The sequence below is a fragment of the Leucopleurus acutus genome, assembly GCF_964270905.1.
Source record: "Leucopleurus acutus genome assembly, chromosome: 2".
Lineage (NCBI taxonomy): Eukaryota > Metazoa > Chordata > Mammalia > Artiodactyla > Delphinidae > Leucopleurus > Leucopleurus acutus.
The window spans coordinates 15,256,517-15,272,539 of NC_139143.1; the positions used below are offsets into that span (position 1 = coordinate 15,256,517).

General features: G+C 35.5%; 1 protein-coding gene across 1 annotated transcript in view; it reads right to left on the reverse strand.

The window, feature by feature from the left end:
* The window catches only part of USH2A (usherin), a gene marked incomplete at both ends in the record, with an annotated part of 783,425 nt that overhangs the window by 680,449 nt on the left and 86,953 nt on the right, over positions 1-16,023 (reverse strand). The window contains 5 exons of the mRNA XM_082834448.1: positions 7,524-7,617; positions 8,847-9,068; positions 9,538-9,722; positions 10,690-10,984; positions 14,237-14,300. Of these exons, the coding sequence (XP_082690574.1) occupies positions 7,524-7,617; positions 8,847-9,068; positions 9,538-9,722; positions 10,690-10,984; positions 14,237-14,300 (860 nt within the window). The remainder of the gene's footprint in view (positions 1-7,523; positions 7,618-8,846; positions 9,069-9,537; positions 9,723-10,689; positions 10,985-14,236; positions 14,301-16,023) is intronic.

Consider the following 16,023-nt stretch of genomic DNA (forward strand, 5'->3'; position numbering starts at 1 on the left):
TTAATGTTATCAAAGGGTCACAAATCAGAACCACAGAATAAAGGAAGTATTCATGGTTCCTAATAAATTGCTCTGTGAATGCTTGACCACCCCTGCAGACAATGATGTCACACGATGATGAAAGACTAGTTAAGTAGCCAACAAAGTGCGCGTGCTTGGCAGAGGCAGTGGTCAGCGCATCATTCTTGGCCCAGAGCCCTTGAAAGGTGCATGCAGCTATTAAAAGAAAATGAAAAATTCTAAGGATGCAAGTTTCAATGGATAACACTTTTCTTAAAGCTAGAGTCTATCAATACTTGAACTCTTAGACCAGGTAAAGAAAGTGCCAGACAGGAGGAGAAAAGAAGTAAGACCTATATTGTAGCTATGCCACCATGTTAGTTGACACAGACTAGTTAGTTCCATACACAAGCTTCCAATTCCTAGGTTGTATTCTGCCATGATCTTAACACATATTTTTTGATAGTTATAATGGACTTCCTGAGCAGGTGGACCAGAGGTACTTTATTACAATAAAGCTAATAATACGACTAGTTAGGAAATGATCTATACCTATAAAGTACAAAGGAGTTGTGGGGATGGGATGTAGAAGCTGTCAATGTCAAATTGGCCCTTGCCATGGGCACTGGCCATCTACCTCCACAAGGATTAAATTATGTGCTGCTGCAGCTGCTGACTTTCAACACCCCCCTGAAAGGAGTTCAGGTGGAGAGCAGCAATGAGGCACTCTGTGCTCTGGGAAAAATGGGTAGAACAGGTCTTCAGATAGATATTTTCAGGAGCCAATTTTATGAGCCCAATTCTTGTATCTCCTCATATCTAGAAAAGCACTAAAATCCTTCATGGTGATGTCTGCTCCTCGTGACTAGCAGAGACCTTCTGCAAAACAATATGTGCTCGACTGCATGTACTCCCCCTTCACCAAAATCACATATATACTGACCTACCTGCCTACCTCTTTGGAGCAGTTTCTCAGAGCTATCTGGGATGCTGTCTCCCGGGCTGCAGTCCTCATTTTGCCTCAAATAAAACTTAACTCACAACTCTCACGTTGTGCATTTTTCAGGTCGACAAAGCCTATGTACCAAAATAACACATATTGAATAACTCCATGATATGAAATTTTAGAACAGGCAAAATTAACCTACAGTGACATTGAACAGATTGGTGGTTTCCTGGGATTGAGGTTTGGGAGGAGACATTGACTACGAAGGAACACAAAAGAGTGGGGAGAGGAAAACATTCTATATCTTGATCATGGTGGTTATTACATGAGGGGATACATTTGCCAAAACTCATCAAACTATACATTTTTTTTTTTTTTTTTTTTTTTTTTGCGGTACGCGGGCATCTCACTGCTGTGGCCTCTCCCATTGCAGAGCACAGGCTCCGGACGCGCAGGCTCAGCGGCCATGGCTCACGGGCCCAGCCGCTCCGCGGCATGTGGGATCTTCCCGGATCAGGGCACGAACCCGTGTCCCCTGCATCGGCAGGTGGACTCTCAACTGCTGCGCCACCAGGGAAGCCCCAAACTATACATTTTTAAATGGGTATACTCTATTGCACGCAAATTATACTTCAAGAAAGTTGATTTAAAAAGGAAAAACAGTAGTTCTGCAAGATGTTCCCATGAGTCATATTTGGTAAAGGGGACAAGAAATCTCTTTGTATTATTTCTTACACTAGTATATGAATTTACAATTATCTCAAAAAATTATTGAAGTTAAAAGTACATAAATGAAAATAATTATCCAAATAAAATAAAATTGCTCATTTTAAAACAGTATCAACAATCATATGATCCATGCAAGTTCAATGCCATGTAATCCTGAAATCTACTTTAAAACATTCAACTCTGCTCAAAAGTTTTTGAATAGCATCCAGTCTGTTGGGATTTGTTTTTCCATAGATTAATCCTAAAATGGATCAGTAAATTAATTACTCACTGCTTCAGTCATTTGGAGGGAAGAAATGTAGCAGTACGCAAAAATTATTCTCTAGGGCTTCCCTGGTGGCGCAGTGGTTGGGAGTCCGCCTGCCGATGCAGGGGACGCGGGTTCGTGCCCCGGTCCGGGAGGATCCCACGTGCCGCGGAGCGGCTGGGCTCGTGAGCCATGGCCGCTGGGCCTGCGCGTCCGGAGCCTGTGCTCCGCAACGGGAGAGGCCACAGCAGTGAGAGGCCCACGTACCACCAAAAAAAAAAAAAAAAAAAAAATTATTCTCTATTAATGAAATATGCCATTCTAATTTATTGCATACATAATACATTAAAGTCAAAGCCTTAAAATTGCCAATACCATACCAAAATATGTCAGTTCCCAGTCCAACAGCACTGAGCAGAGTCAGTCAGCCTCCCGAAGATAAATGCTTTAGGTTTCACAAAACGTTTAAGAAAAAGTTAAGTGTGCCTTTAAGTTCATCTTAGAATCAGTGGTGTTTTTGGTAATAGATTTTCTTGAGTTGTTTTTGGTTATTTGTTAGTTTTATAATTTTATGAATGCACAAAATAAATAGGAGCTAATAGACTGCCAATCCAGCTATAGATTGGCATAGACTGCCAATCCAGCTATACCCAAAATAAATAATCATGTATTAATTAATTAATAGACTGCCAATCCAGCTATACCCAAAATAAATAATCATGTATTCTGGCTACTAGTGTAAGTCTCAATATTAGTGAGTTTTGTTTTTTAGGGTTCAGAAGTTTAAAAGTGTCTGAAGACAGGTAGTTAACATGAATGAGGTCACCTAGATATAAAGCTAAGGACAGTAGTAAATTTAGCAGCAACTGAACAGTGATAATGCTCTGAAGATGGTAATTGCTACCCTGAGTTAGCCAACTGTTGCCATGGGGAACACGGGCATAGTATTGGACTACTTTCTAATTAAGAGAACTCAGAGGTGTAACCAAAAAAAAAAAAAAGAAAGAAAGAAAAGTGAAAACTTTTGTTGGAAAATAAAGAAAAAACTATTTAAACACTGTTCCCACCTGAGGACCACCAGCTCCTAACATCAACTTTATAAACAACTAAAGAATGTTTCATACAGAAAATTCTCTAGAATGGCTCCACATATGAACCTGCTTCTGAATTCACCATTCCATTCCTTTCCCCCGACTTCATTCATTTTCACTTCTGCTAAAAACACTTTCTCATAGGACTGACAATTGCCCAGAACTGGCATCTTCTCAAATCTTACGTTTTCATCTGTTTACCAAATGGCTGTAATATAATTCACAAAAGCCCTGTTTATTGAGTAATATTATTAATGGCTAGCATAATACTGTGAAATTGAAGACATTCTTTTTGGGTTATGTCCAGATCTTTAAAAAGAACATTGGTTCCAATAGGATATGAATGGCTTATATACCAAAACTTATTATTTTAAAAAGTGGAACAACGTGAAAAGCATTTGAATAAATATATTTTCAAATTATTTTAAGACAACTTCTTCAGATACCTAAGTCCCACATGTATTAAAATATCTAGAATGATAACAAAAGAGAAGCTCGTGCTATGAATGCATTATAAAATCATTTTTTATTTTCAACACACGGTTGAAAATATCATAAGACTGAGAAATCATTCAACTTAACAGTCTATTTATTTTTTCCCTTCAGCTGCATTTGCCAAACTTTGGTAAGTGAATGGTATTTGCTGCTTTTTATTTATGGCTACATTCACGAATTATCAAAATATGACAGGAGGAAAATAACAGAAAAGTCAACTTTGAAACTTTTGTTTTCAAAAGGCACTTAGTGTCGAAACAAGAAGCATTAAAACATATTCTCAACCTAAATTATAGTTAATTATTTCACTAGTTCATAATCCAACAGTCACCACCTGAGACCAAGTCTGAAAATCCCAACTTGACTTCTGAAACCAATCATAAGCTGTGATACATTTAATGGCTCTATTTTTAAGGGGAAGCATGAAATCATGCAAGAATCATAAAACATCATTTAACCAGGAGCAGTTAAAGAGAGAGAAAAAGGAAAAAATGGAATGAGGCATGGAGAGGAAGAGAGATGGGGGTGAGGGCGGAGGAGAGGAACTAACTAGTCAAAATAAAGCAAGAGAAGCTCAGATAACAACATATCAAATGAATGTATTAGCCAGTCCTCAGTTTGCATTTACTAGACAGATTCAGATCAAAGTGCCCTATTCAATTCATCCCAGAGCATTTTTTAGTTAGGTAATTAATAGGTTTGGAGAGGAAGGGTGAGGTTAATGAAAGAAATCGCTGACTGCCAGGAAAGAAGTGTCTATCTTAAAGGATTAAAAGAAGACACTAAGAAAAACCAAATAAATGTCACTTTAAAATCAAGAACAAATCAAAATCCCCAAAATTTAAACACACAATTATGGCTGAATAAAGAGTGAGTCAATCAAGTTAATCCAATTAATTTCCTTTCTGCGACAACATGATAAGCCATACAATGAAACATTAAAATCAATGCTTTTGCAAAAGATTTGTTTTCATGATATACTAATCAAATCAAACTCAAGGCCTCCAGTGTTAGATATCCAAACACTGTAGAAGATTCCTTTTTTCAGAGGGATTATCAACTAATGGGGAAGACTAAACGTATAAATAAAAATATCAGCAGTATAAAGCAATGATCTGGAGAAAAAGTTGAAAGGGGCCTCTGAATTAGAACATGCAAGTTTTGGTTTGAGCACATAGAAAGAAAGGTGGCTGTAACCAAATCAAAGACCATGAGTTGAAACTGAAGATCAGCATTACATCCTAAATGTGCCAGAGGAAGCCTGCATTTTAGATAATATTCTTGCCATTGAACTATATGCACTAATGTTGTAGTCAAAAACAAATTAGATTAAGAATCTCAGATGACAGAAATGGAGTTTGCCAAATCCTTTACAGATGGTCTTAAAAGAATAAGATATTCCATGAAATTCTAAAACAAACTACACAGAGAAGTGAAGTGACTAACGAAACAAGTCAGGGAAAGATCTAGGAGGCAAGGAAGCTCACAAGTCATACAGGAGTCCAGAGACAGTGCTATTATTTTAAAAGCTAAAATACACTAACCTATAATCCCATATTTATGTAACCACAGATACAGATACAACCATTCCATACTCTTGTCAATGCAGAATTGCTTTTTAGAATGACAACTACATAGTGTAACTCGTTGTATTTACAACTTTACTTTAATATACATATGGCCAAATTACCCTCCAAAATTTTTGTACCAATTGGTAGTTCCGTCAATGATATATAAAAAGTTCACATTCTCACAAACCTAAACGTTACCAGTTTTGAAACTTTTTGCTAATTTGATAGGTTAAAGACAATATTTTATTATAATTTGCAATTTTCTAATTAAAACTGAGGTTGGGTAAACTTTCATATGTTTGTTGAAAATTGTCAGTTCTTCTTTGTAAACTACTTGTTAACATATTTGCTCCTTATTATTATAATTTTTCTAATTATTCTTAAAGTGTTTTTGTGTATTAGGGTTTGTGACATAATAAAATATATTATGTTTTTGGGCTCTGGCACACAGCTCCTAAAACTCTTGTAATTTCCTAACTGATAAGAATGATAGGGACATATCTTGTTATAATATTTGGTTTCTGTCCCCAGTTCCTAAAATAGCTCCAGAACAAAAAAGGTAAAAGAGCATCTTTTTTTACTCATAACAAGTCCCTTTCAACCCCACCTGAGTTTATTTTAATGAGGTGATTTTTGGAAACACCCTAAGAACAGAGGCTGGTTGCCAGGGTTAGAGGGTCGGAACTTTCAGCCCCATCTCTGGATCTCCAGGGAGGGAGAGGGCCTAGAGGTCAAGTTCAATCACCAATGGCCAGTGATTTAATCAATCATGCATAAGGAAGCTTCCATAAGAACTCTGGCTGAAGAGGTTCAGAGAGCCCACAGATTGATAAACACATTGAGGTGCTGGGAGGGTGGCATGGTCAGAGAGGACACGGAAGCTCTGCGCCCCTTCCTCCTTACCTTCCCTATGCATCCCTTCCATCTGGGCTGTTCCTGAGTTGCATCCTTTTATAATAAATGGTCGTCTAATAAGTAAAGTATTTACTTGAGTTTTGGGAGCCATTCTAGTAAATTATCAAACCAAAAAGGGGGTTGGGGAACTCCCAATTTGCAGCTAAGTCAGACCGAAGTTGTAGTTAACCTGGGGACCCACTACTTGCAGCTGGCATCTAAAGTGAGAGCTCCTCTGGTGGGACTGACCTCTAAACCCATGGGGGTCTGTGATACTTCCAGTTAGTGTCAGAATTGAATTAAATTGTAGGACACCCAGTTGATGTCCACAGAGAAGTGAATTGCTTTGTGTAGAAAAACCCCATGCATCTGGGGTCAGAAGTGTAAGCAGCAGTTGTAGAAGAACAGTGTGCTTTGCCTTTTCAGAGGGCTCTCAAATCTTTATCTGTTAATACGATGTAAATATCTTCTATCAGCCCCATCACTTATCATTACACTATAGTTATTTTAGTCCTTACACTATAAAGAATTTAAAATATTTATATGAAAAAATATGTCAATATTTTTTCATGACTCCTGATATGCTTGGTTCTTGTGTATTTCATATGCTACACTTATATAGACCCCCCCACCTGAGATTTAGAAATACTGTTCTAATCGTTATTTTAATAAATTTAGTTATTTTTACACTTAATTCTTTAAGCGCCTAGATTTTTGTACATGCCATGAGGTAGGCCTCAAACTTTATTTTCTTACAAATTGGCAGCCAATTGCTTCAAACACCATTTACTGAAGACTCCATACTCTTTATTTTTGGTATGATTGTTACTGCTGCTGTAACCCTCTTTCATATGAGCTGTTACTGATGTTTATGCTGAATATTTCTAACAAACCTCTCTCAAATTTTTTTCATTTACCTCTTATTCTTAATGATGTAGCTAAATTTCCACGTCAACTATGAAACGTACCCTGATGATCGTAGACAAGCTAAAATAATGTAATTTCTAAGTAATTTTACTGTAGATTTTCAAATTAACTACTTAAAATTCCTGTTATCAGTAATGAATTAAACTAGATTGATGCAAGTACATAAAGATCTCTCTATGTACCTTTGCACAAATTTACCCTTTAGGTGTAGTAATGTGCCCCTTTTTCTTTTAGTGCCATCTATTCAGATACCTTAAAAATTGTTTTATAAAATATGATAAACATGAGAATGCTGATGAAACAAAGATGAGAAAAGAAAGGAAAAGGAAAATCTCTGGGTTTAGTATTAGTTGTTATTTCCCTCTTAGAGTATTTTTAAATGAAATTTTCAAATTTATTGATGGCTTTAATTTTTCTCTATGAAAAAATTTTCTGAAATAATTAACATTTTAAGTTCATATTTCCTTTTATTCCTTTTATTTATTTTTTATTTTATTTTTTATTTTTTTTATAATTTCCTTTTATTCATACCCAGAAATTAGACCAAATCAAGTTTAAGGAATTTATATTCAACAACCCAACCCCTCTTTTTTGAGATTCCCATGCATAAACAGAGAACTCACATGAAGTCCTTCAGTGAAACTTTCCCGAGAGCAGAGGCATCTATAGGGCTGGCTTTTCGTGTCACACTTATCAGCATGACCACGGCACTGACACCTGTGAACATGAGCGTCAGACAACTCCTTAGAAACACCAGCTCAATCGTGAATATATTTAAAGACCTACATATATATATATATATATATATATATATATATCCACTATGTGAATCCAACAAGGGAGACAAATGTGTTAATCAACACAAAAATTAGTTTCTCTTTAATCATGTGTATATTCATAACAGTTTTAAATTAACTTAAGTACAGGAAGGATCGTCATTAATATCCAAACCACATTGACCATGAAGGAAATTTTCAAGCCCATCTTGGGTTGTTTACACCTATGTTAACCACGTGACAAACCTGCCAAGAAAAGGCATTTACTGCAACTACTGACAACACAGTTAAGACTATACAGTTCAGAATAAACTGGAAAATAAAGTTAACAAATTCCAATTTTTTCCCCAAAATTAGATGGTGAAAATTTAATAGTATTATTTTTTCATTGTGCTATGACTTAACAAATAACGCTTACATGTTGATATTCTGATCTGTTTTGAAAGATGTTCTTTATTCACAAGATATATCATTCTTCTAGTACAAACCAATTTTAATTGTCTATATATGCACTATTTCCATGCTAGGGAGTATGCTGCCTCCTAGTTCTCCAGGTATTCATTTGTTTAAATTTGTTCTCAATTAGATCAGATATCTATAAATTACTTAGAGTATATGAGGCTTTTCCTTTAAAGGAAAACAGATATTCCTCATAAAACTGTGAATTGTGGACTCAGGGAGACCAAGCCCAACACTTATAAACTAGCTGGTATTATAGTTGTAACTCTAAATCTAGCTCCTGCTCTTTGATTTCAAGAATACTTGAAAATTATATTCCAGAACAAACTAAGCAAAATATTTGGTAAATATTTTCTAAGTTGGATTCATAGTATCATAACTTCTAAACCAAACAGCTTTTGAAAATTGATTTATAACAATGTGATAAACAATGTGATAACATTGTGATAACAATGTGATATTATGTACACATAATATCATTTATATTTATATAACAATATATAACAATGTGATATTATGTACAGCAAAGACTTGCATACAAATCTCCCCACAAAATCTTAAGAGTATGAAACCAATTCAGTACATGAAGATTAGAATCTGGCTTGCTCTGAAATTTTAGTTAATGTATTTTAAAATAAGTATGACAAAAGTCTAATTAGAAACAATATTCATAATGAAAATCACACTCGAAACCTTGGTGATGAACACTACCTTCCAGTGATGGTGATTTCATTGACCCCGTAGTATCTGTGTCTGGGGCTGACAGAAGTCTCAGTTGTATGGTACTGTCCATGGAAATGAAGTCGTACTTGTGTGGCCTTTACAAACTCTTGAAGAGCTGGGGTATTATAGAAATTATTGTATCCAGGACGATGATTTGGTCCAGGTGTTAGGACGCTAAAGGTGACATTACCACGGGAATATGGAGTAAAACTGTTGATGAAATTTGAAATCATAAGATATCCATGTTTTTGACAAAACAAAAATCACAACACAGTATTAATAATAGCTTAAATTCTTCATGCTGGGAGAACAAACATTTTCCATATATTTCACATACAAACAATATAAGAGCATTACAGAAAAATATAGTAAAACATTTCCTTGAGGACATAATAAAACTCCTATTAATATAGATAACTTGGTAGACAATCTGAAAATAAATTTTAAAGCACAAGTGAGACTGCAAGCAAGAGATACTCTAAAGTTTTACAAGAATTTTAAACATTGTTTAAAACTCAATTTAGGGAGGAGTCCTAGAAAAATCTGCCTTAAGAAAGTTGGTGGTAGAAGGAAGTCTCTACCAACCTGGTTAGCTTACATGTAGGTTACTACTGCTCATTAGTGTCTTAAAATTAACTCCTAAATACATTCAAAGACAATCATTTAAAAATATTCATACTTGGGAAGCTGAAGACAGTTGACAGAATCAGAATTTTCCAATTCTCCATTGTTTTTCATTCCGAAAGTGCTGCAATTTCTAGCAAAATACTGCCAATCCTCCCAGTCTAGGCTGTTGTCTTTCTTCCTTTGAATCCTTATTGCTGTTGGTTGTGGACTAGAGAACTGAATGATGATGTAAAACACCTGAAAATGGATGTTAATTATTGTCACCGAAGTTTTAAGTTTGACCCATCAGTATAAATCATGGAGTTGTTAGATTCAAATATAATAACTTCCTTATAATGATAATTACCAAATATTTATTAGATATCCAGAAATTTCATAGCCATATAGTAAAGGCCACATATTCTATAATTGCAGATATGTCCCTCTTCTCAAGAATTTTATAAATTAAGGTGGAAATTAATATTAAGTTTGTTATAAAGATGAAAAAAGAACATTACTTATATGAAATAATTGTTATATATTTCTTCTTAAGTAGTAATTTAAAATAAGGACCTCAGTTTTTATTAATTTGTGCTACTTAATATTGAAAAGATGTTTCAATATTTCATATAATTTTGACACAAATCTCTAATTTTTCTCTAAAATATTAGGTCCTACATACCTTCTTTGAAACATTTTTATTTCATACATTATAATACACTACTTTAGTAAGGTAATGGTCAATTGCCTAATTCAGTTTTCACTTCATAGTTAAAATGTGTCCCCAAATAGATGTGTTCAAGTACGAACTCCTGGTACTTGTGAATGTGACCTTATTTGAAAATAGGATCTTTGCAGATGTAATTAAGTTAAGGGTCTCAAAAGGGGAGATAATCCTGGGTGTAGGATGGTCCTCATGAGAGAAGAAAGAGAAAGAATTGACATACACCCAGAAACAAGGAAGAAGGCCATGAAAAAAGGAAGTAGAGATTGGAGTTATGCTGCCATGAACCAAGTAATGCCAGGAGCCACCAGAACCTGGAAAAGGCAAAGAAGGATGGTTCCCCAGGGTCTTCAGAGGGAGCACGGCCCTGTCAACACCTTGATTTCATACTACTGATATTCAGAACTATAAGAAATTTCTGTTGTGTAAAGCCATTCAACCTGTGGTCATTTGTTGAAGCCACCGCTGGAAACTAACACACATCCCACCGTTTCAAATTACCTGATACTGTCCATTTTCCAAATCTATTGAAATAGTCACTCCTTGATTAAGCTGGGTCATGTTTGTAAACACACGGGAAAGCCACGAAGTACCAATATTGTTATCATTGACAAAAGAAAGAGGATGGGCTTCAGGATTCAGCCGTAACACCCTATTATTGGTTGTGTCTTCTGCATCATTAGGAACACAGTATCGCTGTTCCAAACGAGGAACCCGAGGGTGGCTGCCAGGGCAACGGCAATGTGACTGGGTATGCAATCTGGGCAGATCTCCAGAGAAAACTTCCTGAATCTCTCTGTGGGAGTCAAGAAGCAGACGGTAAGGACCAATAGCTCAACAGTGACAGATCTTCTAAGAGGTGTTACCAATGTCTATCACTATTTTGTTTTGATTTGCAGCCATTTAGCTTTAATAATTTTCTAAACAGAACATAAAATCAAAGTCATTCCTGGCCAAATAAACATACTCATTCTCAGAAAATGGATATCAAAAACATCAGTACATTTTTTTAAATGAAGTATAGTTGATTACAATGTTGTGTTAATTTCTGCTGTACAGCAAAGTGATTCAGTTATACATGTACATACATTCTTTTTTATATTCTTTTCCATTATGGTTTATCACAGGATATTGAATATAGTTCCCTGTGCTATACAGCAGGACCTTGTTGTTTATCCATTCTAAAGATACCAGTTTGCATCTGCTAACCCCAAACTCCCACTCCATCCCTCCCCCACCCCACTTGGCAACCACAAGTCTATTCTCTGTGTAAAAACAGTACTTTCTTAAGTGTTAACTTTGTACATCAAGAAGCATGAACAAGTCCTTGACTGATTATCAAGATATTTATTAAGATATAGTATTTTACTGGGCCTACTTGTAATAAAAAAGAAAGGCAACATTAACTTAGGTTGTTAAGCTGACTTACCACTGAGAGCGAACAATAATGTACTGAAAATAATGAAAGTTATAGATAGGGTCTCTCATTTATCCATGGGAAAGAAGTAAGAAAATAAGTATCATTTTATCTGCTGCTGTTTTAGGCAAAGGGACTGAGGCCAAGACCATTTGTCAATGGTTTCCTGTGACTCATCAGTACAGATTCTGGCACCCTAAGATGCTTCAATGGCTTCAGATCATATCGCCACTGCCAAGAGTCAAAGAAGAATGCCAGTTTCAGGCAGATATATTTAATTTTTCCATTAAGGGCAATATACTGATCTAGAGCAGAATCAATCATTCTATTTATAGGCATTCTTCCACATAGCACCTTTCCAGACATTTCAGATAGGCCAACACCAGTAACCCAGGTCTAAGTAGAGAGACTAGACTTCTCTCCAACCCCACCGAAGGCAATGGAGGAGGTAGGAAGCTTTTTCATTCACTAAATTGCATAAAGGCATGCCTTCTTCTTTAAATCTCATTCATAGTTTTCAATTGATATCACATGTTGCATGGGGCCAAACGTGACCATCCAGTAAGACCTTTATCTCAGGGAAATCTTTATTTGCAATGCTGCTCATCAGAATTTTAGACAAAGGTGATTTAGAAGATGGTGAGGCTAGTGGCAGTAAATCTCCCCAAGACTGTGTTTCAGTGGTACAGCATCCTATATTTAGGCATCTCTAGATCATATAGACGAATAAAAAAATGTGTATATTGCTAATGGACATACCACTGACCACTGCAGCACCACAAGAGCAATGCTTTTCAACTTTACAAGAGCTAGTCCTGTCATTTGGAAATTCACCACACTAATCTACATTTCCCTTAAAGAAATAGGAATAAACATTCTTCTTTTTGAAGTGAATAAGAGCAATTCATCCATACAACAATTTACTATTATATCATCAAATCATAACTTGGGAAACAAACTTCAGAGGATGTCTCAGGCAGAATTTCACTTTAACTTTCTGAACAGAATGGAAGCCTACATGTCTTGAAAAATGCCTAAGAAAGATTTCCCACCTATTCTCAAGATGAGGAAATACTTCATTAAATATAGTCCAAGTCTACATAGTTATTTGTTCACTGGAAACAGAAATATATAACAATACTTCAAATTACTCACTCTTCTTGTCTCCAAGCCTAATAGCCCAGTCTCTTGAGATCTTTCCATATATCAAAATAATTAATCATTTCCATTGTTCTACATTCTCTAGCACTTACAAATTCAGCAAAGCAATTTTAAAAGGCAGATATAGAAGTTTCTTTTTTTAATTTGAATTTTATTTATTTTTATACAGCAGGTTCTTATTAGTTATCTATTTTATACATATTAGCGTATATATGTCAATCTCAATATCCCAGTTCATCCCACCACCACCACCCTTCCACCCCACTTTCCCCCCTTGGTGTCCATATGTTTGTCCTCTACATCTGTGTCTCTATTTCTGCCTTGCAAACTGGTTCATCTGTACCATTTTTCTAGATTCCAAATATATGCATTAATATATGATATTTGTTTTTCTCTTTCTGACCTACTTCACTCTGTATGAAACTTAAAAGCTTTTGCACAGCAAAGGAAACTATAAACAAGATGAAAAGAAAACCTGCAGAATGGAAGAAAATATTTGCAAATGAATCAATGGACAAAGGATTAATCTCCAAAATATATAAACAGCCCATGCAGCTCAATATTAAAAGAAACAAACAACCCAATTCAAAAATGGGCAGAAGACCTAAATAGCCATTTCTCCAAAGAAGACATACAGATGGCCAGGAAGCACATGAAAAGCTGCTCAACATCACTAATTATTAGAGAAATGCAAATCAAAACTATAATGAGGTATCACCTCACACCAGTTAGAATGGGCATTATCAGAAAATCTACAAACAACAAATGCTGGAGAGGGTGTGGAGAAAAGGGAACACTCTAGCACTGCTGGTAGGAATGTAAATTGATACAGCCACTATGGAGAACAGTATGGAGGTTCCTTAAAAAACTAAAAATAGAACTACCATATGACCCAGCCATCCCACTACTGGGCATATACCCAGAGAAAACCATCATTCAAAAAGACACATGCACCCCAATGTTCACTGCAGCACTATTTACAATAGCCAGATCATGGAAGCAACCTAAATGCCCATCAGCAGATGAATAGATACAGATGTGGTACATATATACAATGGAATATTACTCAGCCATAAAAAGGTCATTTGTAGAGATGTGGATGGACCTAGAGATTATCATACAGAGTGAAGTATAGCAGTTTCTTAAGTATCAGAAACAACTTCATACAGAACATTTAAACAAATGTATCCCAAATTCTATAATACAACTTGTTCAAAAGTCTAGTTTTCTTAGAAGAAATCCTTTGTACAGAATTTGATCAATTTTATATTATGAGGAGTTACCCAATAGAGTAGCACTAGTGAATAACAACCATAGGCTAAGCCACAGCAAACACTGTAAACATCAATTAGATGATGTTTCCCAAATACTGTAAAGATGGAAAATGCTGTAATCTTCATGATACTCTTACTTAAATGAATTTATCATTTACCCTTACACGTCAGGTATAAAGTTTTACGATCTGCTTACCTGTTTGTAAGTGCCACTTGGTATAATCGAAAATCCTGCATTCTTCCAACAAATTGCTCTAAACCTGAAAAATACATATATGTATATAATATGAGAAGTCTCAGTTTACCAAGCAACGGTTGGCAAATGTTCAACTGAAATTCTTTTAAAGCTATGAAACTTTTTAATTATATTAGTTTCAGGTATACAGCATTATAATTCACCATCTGCATACAGTACAAAGTGGTCACAACCACAAGTCTGATTACCATCTATCACCATATGAGTTGACACACTTCATCAGTTTCACCCACTCCTAACCACCTTCCCCTCCGGTAACCACTCAACTGTTCTCTGTATTGATGGGTTTGTTTGTTTTTATTTGTGCATTTGTTTTGTGCATTTGTTTTTTTTAGATTCCACATATGAGTGAAATTATACAGTATTTGTCTTTCTCCTTCTGACTTATTTCACTTAGCATAATACCTTCAAGGCTCATCCTTGTTGCCACAAGGATGGATTTCATTCTTTTTTATGGCTGAGTAGTATTCCATTTTATATATATATATATATATATGTATATACATATATATATATAGGCATCTCTTGAATATGTAGACTAATAAAAAGAATGTCACACACACACCACACATCTTCTTTATCCATTCATCAATTGATGGAAACAGGTACACAGGTCGTTTCCATATCTTGGTTATTGTAAACAATGTTACAGAGAACATACGGGCACACACATCTTTTCAAATTAGTGTTTTCATTATCTTCAAATAATACTTAGAAGTGGAATAGCTGGGTCATATGGTAGTTCTAGCCTTAATTTTTTGAGGAATCTCCATACTGATTTCCATAGTGGTTGCACCAATTTACAATCTCACCAACCCAGAAAAAGGTTCCCTTTTCTCCACCTCCTCTCCACAGTTGTTATTTCTTATCCTTTTGATAATAGCCATTCTAACATGTATGAGGTGATATCTCATTACAGTTTTGTTTTGCATTTTCCTAATAATTAGTGATGTTGAACATCGTTTCATGTGTGCCTGTTGGCCATCTGTATGTCTTTGGGAAAATGTCTATTCATACCCACTACCTACTTTTTAATTGGGTGTTCATTCTTTTGTTGTTGTATGAGTTCTTTATATATTTTGGATATTAACCCCTTATCAGATATATCATTGGCAAATATCTTCTCCCATTCAGTAGGCTGCCTTTTCGTTTTGATGATAGTTTCCTTCACTGTGCATAAGCTTTTTAATTTGATGTAGCCCCATTTGTTTATTTTTGCTTTTGTTTCCCTTGACTTTGGAGTCAGATCCACAAAAACATTGCTAAATTGGATGTCAGCGAGGTTACTGTTTATGCTTTTTCTAGGAATATTATGGTGTCTTTAATCCATTTTGAGTTAATTTTGTGTATGGCATAAGATAGTCATCTAGTTTCATCATTTCACATGTCCAATTCTCCCAACTGGAAAGAGACTATCCTTTCTCTTGTATGTTCTTTCTCCTTTGTTGGAGATTAATTGTCCACATACATGTGGGTTTATTCTTGTGCTCTCAGTTCTGTCCCATTGATCTATGTATTTGTTTTTGTGCCAACACCATACAGTTTTGATTAATACAGCTTTGTAGTAGAGTTTGAAATCAGGGAGAATGGTACTTCCAGCTTTGTTCTTCTTTCTCAATATTATTTTGGCAATTCAGGATCTCTGTGGTTTCCTACAACTTTTAGAATTATTTGGCCTAGTTCTATGAAATATGCCCTTGGAGTTTTGAAAGGAATTGCATTGAACT